The sequence below is a fragment of the Mustela lutreola genome, chromosome 1, assembly GCF_030435805.1.
Source record: "Mustela lutreola isolate mMusLut2 chromosome 1, mMusLut2.pri, whole genome shotgun sequence".
Taxonomy (NCBI): Eukaryota; Metazoa; Chordata; class Mammalia; order Carnivora; family Mustelidae; genus Mustela; species Mustela lutreola.
In genome coordinates this window covers 163,734,487-163,755,142 of record NC_081290.1, presented here as the reverse complement: position 1 = coordinate 163,755,142, position 20,656 = coordinate 163,734,487, and the positions used below count along the sequence as shown (strand labels likewise).

Here is a 20,656-nt window from a genome sequence, read left to right as displayed (position 1 = left end):
TTGTTAAAATGTCCATACTACCCAAAACAATATACACATTTAATGTAATCCCTATCAAAATACAACCAGCATTATTTACAGAACTAGAACCAATAATCCTAAAATTTGTATGGAACCACAGAAGACTCCAGATAGCCAAAGAAATCTTGAAAAAAAAAGCAAAGGTGGAGGCATCACGATTCCAGACTTTAGACTGTATTACAAAGCTATAATCATCAAGACAGCATGGGCCTTGCACAAAAATGGACACATAGATCAATGGAACAGAACTGAAAACCCAGAAATGGACCTACAACTATGGTCAACTAATCTTCAACAAAGCAGGAAAGGATATCCAATGGGAATAAGACAGTCTCTTCAACAAATGGTGTTGGGGAAATTGGACAACAACATGCAGAAGAATGAAACTGCACCATTTCCTTACACCAAACACCAAAATAAATTCAAAATGGAGGAAAGACATAAATGTGAGACCTGAAACCATAAAAAGTCTAGAGGAACACACAGGCAACAACCTCTTTGACCTTGGCTGTAGCAGCCTCTTACTAGACATGTTGCAGGAGGCAAGGGAAACAAAAATAAAAGTGAACTATTGGGATTTCATCAAGATAAAAAGCTTAAGCATCTGCCTTCGGCTCAGGTCAAGATCCCAGAGTCCTGGGATCAAGTCCTGCATTGGGCTTCCCACTCGCTGGGGAGCCTGCTTCTCCCTCTTCCTCTGCCTGCCACTCTGCCTGCTTGTGTGCTCACTTTCTCTCTCTTAATTAAGATTTAAAATTCTAAGATTTTAAATAAAATCTTAAAAAAGAAACAAAAACTTCTACACACCGAAGGAAACAATCAACAAAACTAAAAGGCAGCCTATGGACTGGGAGAAGATATTTGTAAATGACATATCTGATAAAGGGTTAATATCCAAAATCTATAAGAACTTACCAAACTCAACACCCCAAAAACAAATAATCCACTTAAAAAATGGGCAGATGGCATTAAATAGACATTTTTCCAAAGAAGGCTTCCAGATGGCTAACAGATACATGAAAAGATGCTCAACATCACACACTCGTCATCAGGAAAATGCAAATCAAAACCATGATGAGATATCACCTCCCACCTGTCAGAATGGTTAAAATTAACAACACAAGAAACACCAAGTATTGGCGAGGATGTAGAGAAAGGGGAACGCTTGTGCATTGTTGGTGGGAATGTAAGCTGGTGTAGCCACCCTGGAAAAGAGTATGGAGACTCCTCAAGAAGTTATAAATAGAACTACCCCATGATCCAGCAATTGCATTGCTAGGTACTTACCCGAAGGATACAAAAATACAGATTTAAAGGGGTGCAGGCACCCTGGTGTTTCTAGCAGCATTATCAACAATAACCAAATTATGGAAAGCTCCCAAATGTCCATCAACTGATGAATGGATAAAGAAGTGATATATATATATATATATATATACACACACACACACATATATATATATATTTGCATTTATTTATTATATTTAAATTTATTTATATGTTTGTGTAAATATATAAATACATAATGGAATATTACTCAGCCATCAAAAAGAATGAAATCTTGCCATTTGCAATGACATAGATGGAACTAGAGGATATTAGACTAAGTGAAATAAATCAGTCAGAGATAGACAAATACCAAATGATTTCACTCATATGTGGAACTTAGGAAACAAAACAGATGAACATATGGGGAGGGGGAACAGAGAGAGAACAAACCATAAGAGACTCTTAATGATAGAGAACAAACTGAGGGGCTGATGGAGGGAGGTGGGTGGGGGATGGGCTGGGTGGGGGATGGTATTAAGGAAGGCACTTGTGATGAGCACTGGGTGTTGTATGTAAGTGATGAATCATTAGATTCTACTCCTGAAACCAATATTGCACTGTATGTTAACTAGATAGACTTTAAATAAAAATTTAAAAAGAAAAAATATATTAAATTAAGACCTACATTAAATCAAAACATATATGAGTAGAATTATAAAAATTTAATATAAAAGAAGTTTAGTGTTTTTTTAAAGAAAACTGAATCAAAGGAGAGGTACTTATGTAATCTAGTTAAAGTAGTTTAATATTTTAAAAATATCAGTTATTTTTAAATGGATTTATAGATACAAAGTAATTCCAACAAAATTTGTGTTTTTAGTGCATGTTTAGAAAATAAGTTTAGGGGCACCTGGGTGACTCAGTGGGTTAAAACCTCTGCCTTCGGCTCAGGTCATGATCCCAGGGTCCTGCTCAGCAGGGAACCTGCTTCCCCCCCACCTACCCACTGCCTGCCTCTCTGCCTACCTGTGATCTCTGTCTGTCAAATAAAGAAAAAAAATCTTTTTAGAAAGAAAGAAAAAAAAAGAAAGAAAATAAGTCTAAATTTCTTTTGGAAAACTTAATATAGCAGAATTGTCAAGAAATTTTTTTGCAAAAGAAAGTTAATGGGGTATGGAGGGGAGAAAAGCATGTCTGTTTTTTCCTGGAAAGCTATAATAATTAAAACATTATGGTTCTGTCACAAGGATAAATAGCTCAATAAGACAGAATTGAAAGTCTAGAAGCAAACCTAAGAATGAGTGGGTATTTAATATATGATAAAATTGAGAAAAAATTAAGTAAGTACAGAAGCTAGGACAACTGACTAATCAGGAAAACATTAATTCCAGACAGTTCAAATAGTATAGCATAAAATATGAAACTATAAAATAATGAGAAAAATAAAACAGATTATTTCTATAATAATGGGGAGGGAAACACTTTGCTAAGATTAAAAGCAAAGAAAAAAACAAAAGCAAGAAATGAATGTCTCCTTTTTTTTCTTTTTAAGATTTTATTTATTTATTTATTTGACAAAGAGAGAGACATCGAGAGAGGGAATACAAGCAGGGGAAGCGGGAGAGGGAGAAGCAGGATTTCTGCGGAGCAGGGAGCCTGAAGTGGGGCTTGATCCTAGGATCCTGGGATCATTACGTAGGCCAAAGGCAGACGCTTAACAACTGAGCCACCTAGGCTCCCCAAAATGGATTTCTCTTAAGAGAGAAAAGTGAAATTTTTGAATGCCCATACACAAGCATAAAATTATTAAATGCCAATAAACAAGGTGAAAGTCAAGCAACAAACCGCAAAGTATTTCCAACAAATGACAAAAGATTAATATTCTCAATACATAAAGAAGCATTATAAATTAATATGAAAAAAGTATCATTGCTCAATTAGAAAAAGAAGTATGAGCACATGACTGAAAAGGTGTTCCTGCTCACAAGCCACAAAGAATGCAACTTGAAACTAGGTACATTTTGATACATTATATATATCAAAAGCCATAAAAATACACTTCAACCCTGAAATTCTACTAGGAGTTTACCTAAGGAAATGCCCATGCACTTGCAACATTATTTATAATAGCAGTAGTCTGGAAACCATAGAAGAGGGGATGAGATTTTTTTTAACGATTTTATTTCATATAGAAAATAAACCTTTAGAAATAATGTAAAAAAAATTACTCAGTGTGGGACGCCTGGGTGGCTCATTCTGTTAAGCATCTGCCTTCAGCTCAGGTCATGATCTCAGGGTCCTGGGATGGAGCCCGCATTGGTGGTGGAGGTGGAGTCCCCTGCTCAGCAGGGAGCCTGCTTCTCCCCTTCCCTCTGCGCTCCCCACAGCTAGTGCTTTCTCTCAAATAAATAAATAAAATCTTCTTTGAAAAATTACCAAGTGCTATAGAAAGATGCATACAGCAATAGCAGGGTTCCAAGAGGAAACTGATGACACACGCACATCGGGATAAATGAAGGAGGGATGAATACAGGGGTGCTTACAAAGGTAAGGGCAGGATACAGGGACACCTGAGGGTTAGTGATGGAACTAGGGGCTAGTAACAACAAAGTGTCACTAGACCTCAGGGGCTTCGGGTCCGGAGGGCGGGGACACGGCTAAGCTCACTCAGGCACTTACGATGCCAGATTTGAGGACACCTTCACCCTCAGGGTTGTGCAAGGCACAGTGAGTGCCTCTTACATGTTTGCGCCAGAGGCACTTGCCTCATGCCATGCTATTAAAGGCACCTAGAAGGAAGATTCTGCAGAAAAGACTGTGTGAACAGGATGTGCGACCTTTTACAGGGAGCCAGAGGCAGTTCAAGGTGACCCCATAGAGAGGCTGCCTGAGAGAAATACCTGCTCTCACTTTCCTCCCATCCCCTTATTTCCTGCAGGGCTTTCTTTTATCAGGAGGGCAAGGTGCTTCACAATCAGCCTCTGGGACAGACCGCAGGACAAGAATGGATCCAAGGTGCACGGAGACTTCCACAGTATGACACAAAGTTAAGCAAAACAAGCAGGTTCCAAAGCAATATCTAAAAACTGATGCCTATCTTTACATAAGTTTTATTTAGTGGTATACTGGGTTGTAACATTACATTATGATTTATTTTTAAATAGTTTTTGCTTTTATATGTATTCACTAAATTTAATGGAGTGAGTGTCAGAAAAAAAAAAGAAAGAAAGAAAGAAAGAAAGCTTCCAAAAATGCTGTATAGGTTGTGGCCTTAAGAAGATGAAGTAAAAAGCCTAGGTGAAAAAAGTCAAAGTATTTACAGGGGTTGCTTTTGGGTGGTTAATGTTTATAGAGTGGTTATTTCTGGGGGACAAGCATAGTTTGGTTTTTGTGTGCATCTTAATCCTCTTCTTTCTTTGAAAATGTCCTAAAGTGAATGTATGTCTTGAGATCATAAATCCAGAAGCTATTCAATATAGTTTGGAGAGAGGCGAATAGATGGTGTAAAACGGAGAGGAGAGCGAAAAGAATCTCCACAAACAGCCACCTGTCCTTTCTGTGAGCTGATACCCCAAGCTCACTTATACTTATCTCATGTGTAAAATGACATGATTTCTTTTAGCTTCTTTTGCTACAAAATTCCTTTTAAAGAAGAAAACAACTCTTATCTAACAGACACCACCACCACACACACACACACACACACACACACACACACACACCCGCATCCCCTCCACCAACCTGGAGTCATGGTCATGAGACAAGGCAGACCAATGCATGGCTTAAGTAAGCAGAGTATGGACTTGGAGGAGGACCTGGGAGCGCCACCTCCCGGAAGACCTGGGCATTACAGCTGACTGCTAAGGGCCCTTTCCCAGGCTTCAGGACACGCTGCCTTCTACATGCCTTCTCGCAGAGGCAGTATGTTGACCTCCTCTTCCTTCACTGACCACTTTGAAATCCAGCTTATTGTCTCCTACAGTGTCCCGTCTTCTAAAACTACAACGCTTGGAATGCCTGGGTGGCTCAGTCATTAGGTGTCTGCCTTCAGCTCAGGTCATGATCCCAGGGTCGAGGGATCGAGTCCCACATCCATGGTGATCCGGAAGTCCTAGAATTGAGCCCGGCATTGGGCTCCCTGCTCAACGGGGAGTCTGCTTCTCCCTCTGCCTGCTGCTCCCCCTGCTTGTGTGCTCTTTCTCTCTCTGACAAATAAATAAATAAATAAATAAATAAAACCTTTAAATAAAAATAAAACTACAATGCTTAACCCCCAGAAATAACCATTCATAACCCTATAAACACTCATCACCCAAAAGCAACCCTTGTAAATATTTTGACTTTTTTCATCCAGGCTTTTTATTTCATCTTCTTAAGGCCATAACCTACATATGATTTTTTCCAGAATGTTTCTTTTTTTTTCTTTTTATGACATTCATTCTATCAAATTTAGCAAATACATAAAAGCAAAAACTCAGGTCTTGACATCCTCAACTTTGTGTTAGAGGTATTTTCACTGAACAAGGTCAGTCGGTCACCTCAGTATAACAGCCCATAGGGTGCAGGGGGCCATTTCTCCCCAAGTCTGTATTGTACTTTACATGTGTGAGTCAGCATTCACAAAACTGTTGCATTTCTGCACTCTCTCCCCTCGCACTGCTGTTCAGCCCATCCTTCTGGCTCTCCCACTCAGCCACTTCTTCCCATCGGTCCTGCGCATGGCTTGCTTTCTGCCACCCTCGTGTCCCTCCTTCCAGCCCAGGCTCCTCAATCTGTAGCCACCAGCTCAGCGCCATCTTTTTTTTTTTTTTTTTTTTAAGAGATGTATTTTTTTTTTTTTTAAGAGATGTATTTATTTGAGATAGAGAGAGAGTGGGAGGGGCTGAGGGAGTGGGAGAGAAACTTAAGCAGAATTCTGCAGTGTGGAGCCCAGCTGGGGCCGATCTCACGACCCTGAGGTCATAATCTCAGCAGAACCCAAGAGTGCAATGCTCAATTGGCTGAGCCATCCAGGCAGCCCAGCACTTAAACATTCTTAAGCTTCTTCCACATATAAAACATCTCTTTCAGTAGTGAATGCCCTAATGCATAACCCAGATACCCCCTCTGGACTGAGATGTCCAATCTCCCAGCTGCTGGAAATATGGCCGCTGGCAGAGGCCCCCTCTGGCAGTTGGTGGAGGGGGCTGCCTGGCCCCACTCCCCATGACTGTTTGGTGTTGGGATATTTGAAGGGTCCTCTGAAATTGTTTTCAGCAGACATACTGACACACAGATGACTGTCACAAAGAAGAAGTTTATCCTCCCAGATCCCTAGGAACAGGAGGCAAGGCGTGCCACACACGCAGGGGGTCACACGAGGCAGAGAGCACAAGGGGAAAATGGGAGGAAGTGTGGGCAGTCACCTTTATGAGGGCTTCCATGGGAAAGGCAAGGCAAGGCAGCGTAAGCAGGTTTAAGATTGGCTAATTTGGGGGCGCCTGGGTGGCTCAGTCTTTAAACATTTGTCTTTGGCTCAGGTCAGGATCCCAAGGTCTTGGGATCAAGCCCCACACTGAGCTCCCTGCTCAGCAGGGAGTCTGCTTCTCCCTCCCCAATGCCCCTGCTTGTGTTCCCTCTCTGGCTGTATCTCTCTCTGTCAAATAAATAAATAAAATCTTAAAAAAAAAAAAAAAGATTGGCTAGTTTGAATCATTTTATGGACTCCCTTGTTGTCCGATGCCCCACCCTGAGGTGAGTAGGGCCGGGGGTTCTGGTCCTGAGTGTAAGAATCCTCTAAGAGTCCTGTCAAGATGGCGGATAAGGGTCTGGACTGTGGATTGGTTGGTTTGCTTATGAAAGTCATGCTCCCAGGGGACTCATTTGCTATCTCTAGGAATTAGTCTGCCAGGGGCAGTCCCTCGGGGATCAGCAAGATGTTAAAACACTGGATATAGCAAATACAGCAAATAAAAAAGGTACGGTTAATACAGGGGGTAAAGGCTCAAACCCCCTTGCCCTGATTCTGGAACATCTCTGAAGGCCTACCCTAGCTCCACGTCTCGGAGGGGAGACCTCAGGCCCAGGCCTTTGGGTCACTGCATCCAGCACCTACCTCTGCTTCTCGGGCTGCACAACCCAGGGAACCGCTGCCCCTTAACCTTCATCTCTGCCTCTCCTTGCCAGGGAACTGACCCAAGACAGTCTCTTGCACTCCCACAGCCCCCTACCCGTCCCCCACCTTTCTCTTCCCTTCTCAGCCAAACTTCCTGGAGATACAACCTCTGTTCACGGAGTACAAATCCCCAGGCACACCTCCTGCTCTATGGTTCTCAAACTTCAGCCTGAATCAGAGTCACGGGGAGGGCTTGTTAATGCATCCACTGCGGGGTGGCACCTCCAGAGCATCTGAGGGAGTGGACCAGAGGTGGCTGCACCTCTAACATGCCGCCATGTTGGAGAAGCTGCCCCCTCGCCCCGTTCCCGCCGCTCCACAGCATGTCCCAGTTCAGTCAGGAGGAAGTCCATACTTCCTAAGGCTCTTCAGGCAGCCGTTTATTCTGTCTGCCTCGGCTCTCACCAGGCCTTTCTCACTGTCGTCCACTCCCTGCCATAGCTGTGCTTTCTTTGCTCGCCCTCATGCCTCTGGGCCTTTGCACATGTCTTGTTTGCTGTGTCAGGTACTCCCTCAATACCCCTTACTTCTTTCCCCTGCCTAGCTAGTCCCCTTTCAGCTTCCTGTCTCTTTTCCAGTCACTTCTTCAGGGAAGTCTTGATCCTCTGGTGCCCCCTTTCAGAGGCAGCCCTCACTAAATTACCACCCAGTGACTGGAAAATGAATAATAACAGAAGCACTGCTCTTTCATTATAGAAACCCCTCCTCTTGGCTGAGGCAAAGATGGAAAAGGCAAAGGAAGAGTCCATTAGAGAGTGCTGGGCCACAAAGGTGGCTCCCCAGGAGGGCAGGGGGGGATGGAAGGGGCATCAACCCCAGGGGGAGGGGCAACGCAGCAGGTGTTCTCCTCTTGCTTAACCTTCTTCTATCCTTGAACTGACAAACACAGGCTTGTCCTGCCCTCCTCAGTCCCCCTCTGTCCACCCACACCCTGGGGCAGATGAAACCCACCCCCACCCCACACCAGCTCTCCCGGGGGAGTCACCCCCCAACCCTCCTGCACCCAGTGTGGGGCCTCCAGCCAGCTCTGGCGGGAGTCATGTGATTGCTCTGGTGTGCATGACAAGCTCCCCGGAGTGATGCTTTGAGGAGTGACCTTGTGGTCCAGGACAGAACGAGCTCCCTGCAAGCCTGCTGATGTCTGTAAGGGTTGGGCTGCTCTTTGGGCTTGGGGGTGGGGGGCAGGGTGGGGGCAGGGGCACACTCAATTTTCCTCCACAGATATTTGGCCCCAATTTTCAGGTCCGGCTTATGTAACACCTGAGGAGAACCACACTCCCCGGTCACCCACACCTTTTCCCTTTCGTGGAGCATTTCACAGGCGCAGCTGCTTCTCAGAGAAGGTCTATTTTGGGAGCTGTTTTCATTTGACCTATATTAAGCACAGTCACAAGGCAGAGGCAAGTTGCAGAGTGCAGGGTGGCCTGCTTGCTCTTTGTGCTTTTTTAGTGTCACGGGTGAGAAAACCAGACAAGCCGGTGCCTACAGCTTGGGACCTGAGCCGTGAGGGTCCCCTGGAACTCCCCACAGCGTCCGGCCATGGGTAGGCTCCAACAGCCCACCTGTAACAGCGCAGGCCCAGGCTGCCCCCCTCCCCAATTCCACAGTTCTGGTTCATGACCCCTGAGGCCCCCTGAAGATGGCACTGTACTCACTGCAGCACTGGTCAGGGAAACGTTGACATTCCCAGCAGGCTCAGAATTTACCAGGCCGGGAAGAGCCCAGGCCTGCAAAGTGCGGCTGGTAGACCTTTGATAGGCCATTGAGCCCCTGTCTTTCCTGGGTTAATAATTAAATCACATGACCAGCAGGGGGAGAGAAAGGGCTGCTGGGAGCCAGGAGGCCCAGGTCATGTGCGCAAACAGGTACTCCTTGGGGTCCCCACCACTATGAGGGCCTGTGGGGAAAATGACAACCCACTAAGTGTCCCATTGACCCCTTTTCAGTGGGGACATCTCCTGCACCACTGTTTTCTCCCTTGGGGCTCTTCTTAGTTTCCCTAGAAGCAGAGGCTCAGTTCCAGGGTCTAACACTCTGCCCCACCCAGGTGACCCCCAAAGCCACATCTCTGGCACCTTGACTCTCCTGAGGGTCAGGCCCACGTCTCCAAACGGTTGTTCCGCTGATCTGTCACATGCAAAAATTCAAAGCAGACCTGGAGGCCCCCTCTGCACTGGGATCAGCAGCTCCCCCACCGCCCCCCCTGTGGAGGACATGGCTGTTGGCCTGGTCTTCCACGTGTCCCACACCGTGTCTGCCTTTGAAGGGCAGGATGGACACGGATGATGACTTCTCGGGCCAGCTGGGGAGATGTGATGGCGCATCCCCATGGAGTGGCTGGAAGAGAATCCTGGCTTTGTACTGGGCCACAGACCTCAGGGCTCCCGCTCCTAACCTTTGTGACCCAGGGAGCGAACGGCTCTCATTGAGAGGCTGAGTGTGTCGTGACCAAAGTGACTGCATGATCCCCATCAGAGTTGGCTGGAAGCAGCGAAGGAAGTGGGGAAGCCATTGCCCTGGGCAAGCTGGTGGATGGCATTGGGATGAAGGGGAGGAACCAAGAGAGACCATGGCAGCTGAGGGGAGCTGAGGTGAGCTACATGCACAAGTGAAAGGAACTTGGAAAACTTGAGTTCTGGGTCTTGAGGGATGGAGGATGGTGGAGAGAATGGGTAGTCCATTCTAGGCAGGGACACAGGTAGGATAAGGCAAAACACATCTCTCACACTGGGCTTATGAGATGCTCCGAGAACACAGTGAAGAGGGGATAGAAGAAAATGGGAACCAGGCTGAGGAGGCTTGAATTCAGAGGTGTCCTTCCAGCTGGGTGGCCCCTTTCTCTGATCTCTCTTCCTAATCCCAAATCCTGGCCAGAGATCCTTCTTCTGGTCTCTCTTCCTGGTCCCAAGTCCTGACCACCCCATCAGCCCAGGGGGGACTTGGGGTGGGAGTATGGAAGCAGTAAACATTCTTCTGTGGGCTGAGGCAGAGACAGAGGCAGATGGAGGACTGCAGACCACCCAACAGGTCTCCCAGAGCAAGGCCTCTCTCTCCAAGGACAGGAATACTTGGGAGCTGGGGAAGCCAGGACAAAAGAACCAAAGGAAAAGACCCTGAAAGTATGGTCAAATACAAGTCATGGAGGGATTTGAGAAGAAAAATCCATTTTGCTTCATTAAGGAATAAAGAAAAGGCAATATCATTCTCTACTCAAATACTAAAAAGAAAAATAACAGAGGGTGAGGACGGATGAAATCCCCAGAGGGGATATTGTCATTTTCAGTTGGGGTAAATGCCAGAAGCATTGTTTCTGTTGATATGGCATAATCAGTAGAATACACTTTTCTCATAGATAAAATACATATCAAATGCAAGCACTCACTCTTTGGCTCAGTTTCCCCTCTTTCAGCTAATTTAGAAATGTCCCAGTGAAGAAATAAAGGCTCCTTGTGCGCTGAGCACATGCTACTCAAAGGCAGGGAAATGACTTTCACCTCATAACACTTAGCACTCAGAACTTCGCTCAATAAACATTTGCTGGAAGACCAAATTTTCAAAGAAAGAAATTCCTTGATAATTAGAGATCACCTCTAGAAGAACTGGTTAATACCATCATGGTGTTAGCCATTGATGATAATATCAGGCAGCTGTTTAAAAGGTATGGATAAAAAGACCAGCTATAAAAGATATTTGGGGACAATTCAGGAACGATGAGTACCAACTGGGTAGTAGATGATATTAGAAAATTTTGGTTTTTGTTTTTGTTTTTTAAGTAGGCTCCACACCAGGATGCCTGGGTGGCTCAGTCAGTTAGGTGTCTGCCTTTGGCTCAGGTTGTGATCCCAGGGTACTGGGATAGAGTCCCAACTCGGGCTCCTTGATCAGCGGGAAGACTACTTCTCCTTCTGCCTGATGCTCTCACTGCTTTACTCTCTCTCTCTCTCTCTGACAAATAAATAAATAAAATATTAAAAAAAGAAAAAAAAGTAAGCTCAACACCAGTGTGGGGCTTGAACTTACAACCCTGATCAAGATCCAAGCTGAGATCAAGAGTCGGATGCTTAACCTACTGAGACATCCAGCTGCCCTGATAGTAGAGAATTTTTGTTAATTTGCTTCAAGGGTGTTGCTAATTTTGTGGTTATTTATGTAGGACAGTGTCCTTTTGGAGGACACGAATGTTGAAGTATTTTGGAGTAAGTGTCATAATGTCTACGTAGGGGCTGGGGACACCCTGCCACCAAAGATGGGCCACTTTTGCATGAAGATTATTTTGAGTTAAAAGCAATCAAAACCCAGCAGATTCAGGAAAAGCTCTTCAACTCCCCCTCAACTGCCTAAAAAGAATTTAGAGGACCTGCTCCAAGAAGAGAGCTGTCACCATAGAGAATTCCATTCTGATGCGAGCTGGATGTGGTAGACAGAAAGGAACCTAACAAGGCCTGTTTGATCCAAGTCCTGTAGTCCCATTATTTCCCAGGAGCCCAGCAAACACTCTTCGGCTGAATATTTGCTCTTTTTCATCTTCCTGTGAATTGCATTCCTCTCCTTTGACATCCCAGACCCCTACCCCTTCTTCTAAGTTCAGGTGACATCTGTTCCTCTTTTTGTCTGCCCATCCTTGGAATTCCATGTCTGTGTGGATTCCCTTGAGAGAAAGAGAGAGAGAGAGCCCCCATGTGGGGTGAGGGAGGGGCAAAGGGAGAGAAAGAGAACTTTAGCAGGCTCCACACCATGCGGGGCTTGATCTCAAGACCCTGAGATTGTGACCCCTGAAATCCTGACCTGCGTTGAATTCAGAAGTCAGACACTTAGCCAGTTGAACCACCCAGGCACCCTGTCAATTGAATTTTTAGTCCAACTAGAAGGACCTTGAAGATGTTGCTCTCCAACATCTCCAAGTTATTTTGAGAAATTTCGGCACACACACAAAAAAGCATGGAAAATGTTAACAAATTGTAAAGTCTAGGTAACGGGAATGAGTATTTATTGGATTATTTCTTTTCAGTTTTTCTGGATGTTTGCAAACATGTACAGTAAAAAATTTAAAAATATGTATATCACACAACATGGGGCTAGAATAAAAAAAAACTAAGATTGATAAATAAGCAAAAAAGGTATAAAAGGCATATAACGTAGAGCTAATAGAACTGAAAAGACCTGCTGCTCTGATGTTGAATTTATGGAAGATTTCTTTTACTTAACTACCTGTTATGTTTTGTTGTCTTTGAAAAGCTTGTGTAAAAGCTCTTTGCAATAAGTAAGTCACTTCCTAACTTCTTATAGTCTTATATATCATCATGATATATCCGTATACATGCATATCTACTTTATTAGTCTTTTACACACCAAGTTATTTAACGTACCAAGTTGCTACTTTGCATTTGCTTTTATCACTGACCTTTGGGATGCAATAAAACAATTAAAATACTGTTTGTACCTTAAGAAAAAAACTACCCACATTTATTGCTTTAGCAACATTTTACAATTGAAGGAAAAGACCCAGCAAAACGTTTCCTTCCTTCTGTCCTACCTTTCTTCCCACAACATTAATTAATTTGTTTCTTATTTTGATTAATAATTACTTTTTTGGCAGGGCACCTGGGTGGCTCAGTCTGTTAAGCGTCTGACTTTGGCTCAGGTCATGATCTTGGGGTCCTGGGATCAAGCCCGGCATTGGGTTCCCTGCTCAGTCGGGTGTCTGTTTCTCCCTCTGCCTCTACCACGCACTCCTACCCCCACTTGTGCTCTCTCTCTGTATCAAATGAGTGCATAAAATCTTTTAAAAAAACAATTATGCTTTTGGCTTCTCTTCCCTCATCCCCTATCAAAAATATTAACATACTTATTTCAAATATCTGGAAAATATTAAAATAGAAAAATCTAAGACCCTTATTTTCAACATCCAGAAATAACCAGTTTACATTTGGTGATATTTCTTTCCACCCCTTTTCTCCTGTATGGATTTTTCTTGATTAATTGAGATCAGACTGATAAACAATCACATGTCTGTGTGAGGGGGGTGTGTGTGTGTGCACGTGCGCACGCATGCATGCGAGCATGTGTGCCTGGGTGCCCGGGGAATAACACATTCTATCTTGCGAATATACCATCATTTATTTAAAACTTCCCCTGTTGTAGAGCCCTTAGGGCTCTAGACGGCATGTTTTTCTCCCCAACCCGCCCCAAATGCGTATGTTGAAACTTCATTCTTAATATGGTAATATTTGGAGGTGAAGCCTTTGGAAGGTGATTAGTCATGAGGGTGAGGCCCTCATGAGTGGAACAAGTGTTCTTATAAAAGAGACCCCGGAGAGATCCATTCCGATTTTGACCATGTGAGGCTACAGAGAGAAGTCTGGTGTTTATAAACCAAAAAGTGGACTTTTACCAGATACTGAATATCCCAGCATGTTGATCTTGAACTTACCAGCTTCTAGAACCGTGAGAAGTATTCTATGGTATTCTGTTCTAACAGCCAAATGGACTAAGAGCTTTTTTTTCTTTATCTCTCCTTCCCCCCAAATTACTACTGTTGTTATCATCCTTTACATAAATCTTTTCCTTACTTCTGATTATTTCCTTAGATTTTGTTCTTAGTATTTTCTTGGGTCAAAGTGTATGTGTTCTTTTAAGACTCCTCATACATATGCAAAAGAGGGGAAAGAAATTTTGCCTTTGCCTTTTAGGTTCAGTGCTGGAGGCCTGCAAATTAAACCAACAAAAGACAGAGTAACAAGGGGAAAGGGGGGTACACAAGGGAGCCAATGAGTGAAACAGCTGGCTTGTTAAAATGGTTCAAGTTAAAGGCTTATTACCTAACTTATTAGGGAAAAGGGTGGGAGGGGGGGAGAAAAGGATTCTATAGGAAGAGTAAAAGGATTTTTTTAAGGAAAGACAATGGATTTTCAGAACAATCTCTTTCAGAGATAAAAAGTTTGTAATGATGTCTGTCAGGTATGAGTTGCCTTTCTATCTCCTTTAGGGTGATACAAATCCCTCAGAGAAGAGATTTGGGGTAGGTTTTATTTGATCTATTCTGGGAATTGAGCCGCCCTGAAGAAAGACTTTGTGGCAGACTTACTTTCCAGAACTTGCTGCTTTTAGTCAGATAAGGGAAGCTCTGAAAAGTATCTGTAACCATTGACTCTCAGATGTCTTTATACATTAAATAATCTTTTATTTACAATAATCTTTATACCAATTCGGGGGCTCTGCATGGGTCCTCACATACACCATCTGATTGTTTTTCAGAAATGTTGTACTAATTTATATTTCCATCAAGCAGCGGGAGTTAAGTATCATCATTTAAAAAAATTCTTACTCATTCGATAGATTAAAAATTGATCTAATTGTCAGTTTTTAAAAATAACAGAGGTTAAGCCTTTTAAAAATGTTCCCATATTTTTTCTTTTTAAAAATGAATTGTATCTGAGTGTTCTTTGCCTATTTTATTTGCTAAAAAAAAACTTACTGGTAAATTAAAATCCTTCAAGTTTTAAATGCCCAATTGTTACATTAGAATATTTATGAGGCCAAACAATGAAAAAAAATTGTGTATTTATCTTACCAGTGTGAAGAGAAATGAGAATTCATTTAATCGTCAAATTCCTTAATAATTCTGAAAAACAGAAGGGTCAGTTCACTTCATCAGGACAATTTTGATTGTTATCCTAGCTGTCTTCAAAGTGAAAGTCTGAACTAATGTCCAATACCAAGTTTTTTTAAAAAACAAACTCTGTGGATATTTACAATTAGAGCTCCAAATTCCAAGGAATCCAATCTTCTCACAGCTTTGTGTGACGTCCCGAATACTTTCGAAATCCCAAATTACAACGTTGTGTTTCTGGTTGATTACATGAAGTGCATCTCGTCCCTTAGCTATGACCCCAAAACAACACCTAGCATTCATCCCAATCGCCTATTTTTAACTTTCCCTTTTAGCCACAGGTAATCATAACACTTAAATTGCTCTAAGCTGCTTCTTTCAAGTGAAGCAAAAAAAATTTGTTCATAACTTTTCCGAGTTTAAACTACCTACTGATTTTCCTTGGAGAGTCAGAGCTGTTTTTTTCAGAATTTGACTGCCGCATGTATAAAAGATCTGCTTGTGGAAATGTATTTTTCCCTTCCGATCTCATTTCCTATTGTTAAAGCTAATTGTTTGTGCCTGGCATAACTAGTTCAATAAATGTTGACTGGAGTTGATTCCACTGGTAAAAGCAAACCATCTTTTCAACTCTGGTTGTGCTGACAATGATTTTGTTTTAAAGATTTTATTTATTATTTGATAGAGAGAGAGAGACAAAAAGAGAGGGCACACAAGCAGAGGAAGAGGCAGAGGGAGAAGCAGGCTCCCTGCTGAGCAAGGAGCCTGATGCAGGGCTCAATCCCAGAACCCTGGGATCATGACCTGAGCCGAAGGCATATGTTTAACCGCTGAGGCACCCAGGCGCCCCATGACAATGATTTTTAAACCTAGGCTAAGCTGGATGGCTGACTGAAAGAAAGAGACCTCATTCCCCAGCGGGAGCTGCAGTGACCTCCTCACCCCCACTCTCTTCTTGGCTTCCATGGAGCCTTGAGATGCTCTCCTCACTAGGGCAGGCCCTTCGAGATTGTTCCACGTAGGCTGGTTTTCAGAGCTGGGTGTTTTGCCAACCAGGTTCATTTGAATTAGCCACTGTCCCTGCCAGGAATTCACAGCCAGAGCTGATGCAGTCTCCTTCTGTTGGGTGGGGGGCACCCGAGGGGGGAAGGACGGGTAGGTTGAAAAGGGCCAAAAGGTAGGTAGCGTCTGTGCAGCCCCTTTCTCCTCCTACTTGCCTCTGAAGCAACTCTCTTGTCTGCTCTCCTGGGGTTGCAGAATGAGCGGTAAGCATCCTCTGGCTGCCATGCTCTTAAGGGAAAGTTCGGGCCCTCCAGAGATGTTTAGGGCTCCAAAGGAGCCTAAACTTGACCCTGAGCCCAGGCAACTGAGCTCCAGCTGCAGTAGCCCCACGCAACCCAGGACTTGGACCACTTCATGCTCAGGTACGCCTGGCCCTTCTGCCCACTCTCCCAACCCCAGTCCTGTCCATGGGGCTCTCAGTGGCCCCAGTCTAGAAACAGTCTAGGCCCCAGTCTAGAAACAGTGATGTCAGAGGCTAAGCACTGAGGCCTACCCAGGCATTTTGCAGCAGAACTAGAAGAGAGAAGCCTTCCCTTGCTCCAAGGGATCCCTGAATCTGTGTTCTCACCATTTCCCCAAACCCATGTGCAGGAAAACCTAGAGGCTACTGGTTTGGGGTTCTTACCTCTGTTCCATCATGCAAGCCAAAGGGGTCCTGGGCAAGATGGCAATACTTGCTTTGAAACCTCTCCCCAGCCTCCTGGCCTTTCCAGCTCTTGGTGGAAGGCTCTGCTCCAAGAGCTCCTTCCCAGTTGTCCTCGGCCCCCTCCTGCCACTCCCTCATTCTCAAGTCTTTTTGATGGAGCAAGGTAGAAATACCTCGTGAACTAGACTTTAGATTCTGTGCAAACTCCAATCCATTGGTATAGGTACCATCTCTCTTGTGAGGCATCTTCTGGTCTCTGTTTAGAAAGAGTGAGTACCTGGGGCGCTTGGGTGGCTCAGTCGGTTGAGCATCTGCCTTCAGCTCAGGTCATGATCCTGGGGTCCTGCGATCGAGCCCCACATCAGGCTCCCTGCTCAGTGGAGAGCCTGCTTCTCCCTCTCCCTCTGCCTGCTGCTCTGCCTACTTGTGCTCTCTCTTTGTCAAATAAATAAATAAAATCTTAAAAAAAAAAACAAAACATGTTAAACAAAAAAAGAAAAAAAAAAAGAAAGAGTTAGTGAGTACCATGCTTAGCTCAATTGTTTATCTCTCCCTGCCTCATCCGTGACTGGGCACATAGACAACCATGTAGACATGTGTGTACCAACATGTAGACTATGTTTATAGCAACCCAGTGAAACAGAGTTCAAATAGTTTCTCTATTAAAGGGCTGACATGCTCAGATTGATAATTTGACCATAATAAAGCTGAAGTAAAATGTGAGGGGGAAATACTTCATTTTGGCCAGAGCAATCTTAACCTATATTTTTATTTTCTGCCCTATAGAAAAAAGGTTTTTGGTAGAGGCGTGAAGTAACTCATTTCACAATTTTTTTCTGGTATTTGAGTGGGCCCTTTTGGAATTTTGTCGGGTTGTTAAGGACCCCCTCATGATATGCTTTTTCAGGGGTGCACATGAGTCTTTTCCAGGCCAAGGATACACCTAGAGAATCTCTACAGGCACGTGATGGCTGTGATCTTTAGGGGAGAACTCTGCTCCTGAGTAACCAGTTTGGGTGTTCGGGAGGCACACAGAACAATTTCAGAGTAGTGCGAAACACACACTCACTTTTTAAAATTTATCTTCTACTTCTAAATGTTCTACTATGAACCTGTAAAATCAGAGAAGAAAGACATAAAAAAGAAGATAATGCTATATGACATGATATATGTCAATTCTGTATTTTAGATATCTGCATTGATTGGTGGTAAAAATTTTAGTGGTTCTTAATTTTTCCTATTTTTCTGCAATCATCAATTTTTTTTTTAAAGATTTTATTTATTTATTTGACAGAGAGAGATCACAAGTAGACAGAGAGGCAGGCAGAGAGAGAGAGGGAAGCAGGCTCTCTGCTCAGCAGAGAGCCTGATGCAGGACTCGATCCCAGGACCCTGAGATCATGACCTGAACCAAAGGCAGCAGCTCAACCCACTGAGCCACCCAGGCGCCCAATCATCAATATTTGTTAATGAACATTTGTTAATTATAGAACCAGAGGAATTTTTTTAAAGATTTTATTTACTTATTCGACAGAGAGAGATCACAAGTACACAGAGGCAGGCGAGAGAGAGGGGGAAGCAGGCTCCCTGCTGAGCAGAGAGCTCGACTTGGGACTCGATCCCAGGACCCTGAAATCATGACCCAAGCCCACTGAGGCACCCAGGCACCCCTGAACCAGAGAATTTTTAGAATAAAGTACTGGAACTTTTTTCTTAGCCAAAACATCAGTTGATAAATATCAATTACAGAAAACGTTCTAAACAGGAAGGCAAGCTTAAGATGTTTGAGAAAAATATAGAAAATTATATTTATCACCTTAGGCTAAGGAAGGATTTCTTAAGATACAGAACACACTATCCATGAAAGAAACCTGGGTAAATTCTACTGCAATATAATTAAGAACATACGTTCATCAAAAGCCACCATAAAGAAAGTCATAGGACAAGCCACACTCCTGGAAAAATATTTGTCACAGGCATAGCTGAAAATTTAGAAATGCTTTTTGCATATTAAATACATTAATACTTAAAATATGTATCATGTATTAATATATGTATTAATGTATTATCTATTAAATATGTATTAATGTATTATATATTAAAATATGTGTTAAGATATATATTAATATCTATCATATTTTTCATATAATTGAAATATAATTCATATTTTCATATAATCATAATTTTCATATAATTGAAAAATATTCATTTCAGAATAAGTACGTAACTCTTACAAATTGCTGATGATAAGAGAATGATGGTGTCCAGAAAATGGGCAAAGGACATGAACAGGCACCTCACAGAAGAAGAAACACAAATGTACCAAAATGCTGAAAGATACCCGCTCAACACTGTGAGTCATTAGAGAAACCCGGTCCATTACTGCTGAGATACCAGGAGGCAACCAGCAGAGAGACCCGGGTGGAGATTAGAATCAAGAGCAGCTGGAACCCTCCTTCACTGCAGGGGGCAGGGGGCTCCAGCCACTTCAGAAAATCCTTCAGTGCAATCTTGTCAAATTGGAGCAGGCACTTACCCTGTAACCCAGCAATTCCATTTCTGGGTGTTTACCCAGTGAGAAATGTTTGAACATGTGTCCTTGGACAAGCACGAGAACATTCAAAGGGGCGGTTTTCACGCTAGCGAAGACTGGCAGGCAGAATAACCCACTGTGGCTCTGGGAACCCCACGGCTCTGCAGATAGGGCCTCCCAGCCACACACAGCACAGTGGCCCAATCTTAGTAGCACAAAGCTGAGAAGAGACAAGTCTAGCAAGACGATGTGCATACAGTATAATGTCATTTCTCGAAGCTTAAAAGCAAGCAAACCTAAACAGTATATTATTTAGGGAGGTCCACATAACATGATAGAAAATACTTTAAATTCAGGGAAATGACAAATGCCCGATGCCAACTAGGGTCCCTGATTCGAGAGGTTAGAGATGGGAAAGAGGAGTCCCACACGCGTGGCTTCAGCCATGCTGTGTGTTGTTTGTGTCACACTTTTTAAGTCCAGTGAAGCGTTCACCGTTGTTTGGGTCCTTATTATTAATGTTTTATGACTTGGATATGTGTAATACTTTCGTGGACCATATATTATATCACCTACAAATATTAATGACGACAGAAGGAAATATGTGGGATATCCAAAACCTGTAAGTGGAACTCTTTTGCTTTGAACTCAATCTGACTCAAGTTTCCAAACTCTTAAACCTATCTGGCCATGATGTATTGCCTTATTAACAGTGTTTTTTTAATTTGAAAGAAAAAAAAGAGCCCTGATTATAATCATTGGTATGGGTATCAAGGCACAGACTCATCTCCTTGACTATACCCTTTACTTCTCTGCCTCTTCCCAAATGATCATGGTCTCTCCAGTGTGGCTAAGAGGGAGAAAGGGAGGAGTGCCCAACGTATGCTTCTCTAGCGCCCCCTACAGACCAGATTTATCCTAGCAGTAAGTAGGGCATCCACCAGGCTCCAGAGGGGGAGGAGTGAGGACATCTCCACCCTGGTAGGCCAACTCCCCTGAAACTGGCCCGTGGTTCTTTTCACCACAGTCACTCTTCACAGTCACTCTTCAGGGCTAGACAATGGGTCTGAGGGCTTTGTTTCCTGAATACACTGAGGGTGTGTCCCCCAGCCCTGCCCTGTGCAAGTGCTCCCAGGGGTCAGCTGATCAGACTGGCACAGAGCCCTTTACCTAGCAGAGGAGATGGAAGGGCCAGGGCTGGGACTGTGAATCCTTGAGCCCTGGGCAGCTGGGGAAGATGAGAGGTGGAGAACAGTCTGGGGAAGAGATGGGAAAAGCAAGCTGCTTCTGGAGGAGTGAGGATAGCACGCAGGGGGCTGCTGAGGGCTCCCGAAGCACACACCAAGGCCCCGAGGGAGTTAA

The 20,656-nt window shown here is 43.7% G+C and overlaps 1 protein-coding gene across 1 annotated transcript in view; it reads right to left on the bottom strand.

Annotated features, from left to right (window-relative positions):
- Positions 1 to 9,221, bottom strand: part of PEBP4 (phosphatidylethanolamine binding protein 4) — a 232,432-nt gene extending 223,211 nt beyond the window's left edge. Inside the window, exon 1 of the mRNA XM_059178225.1 lies at positions 9,100 to 9,221. Coding sequence (XP_059034208.1) covers positions 9,100 to 9,207 — 108 coding nt within the window. The 5' untranslated portion in view covers positions 9,208 to 9,221. The remainder of the gene's footprint in view (positions 1 to 9,099) is intronic.
- Between the last annotated feature and the right edge of the window lie 11,435 nt (positions 9,222 to 20,656).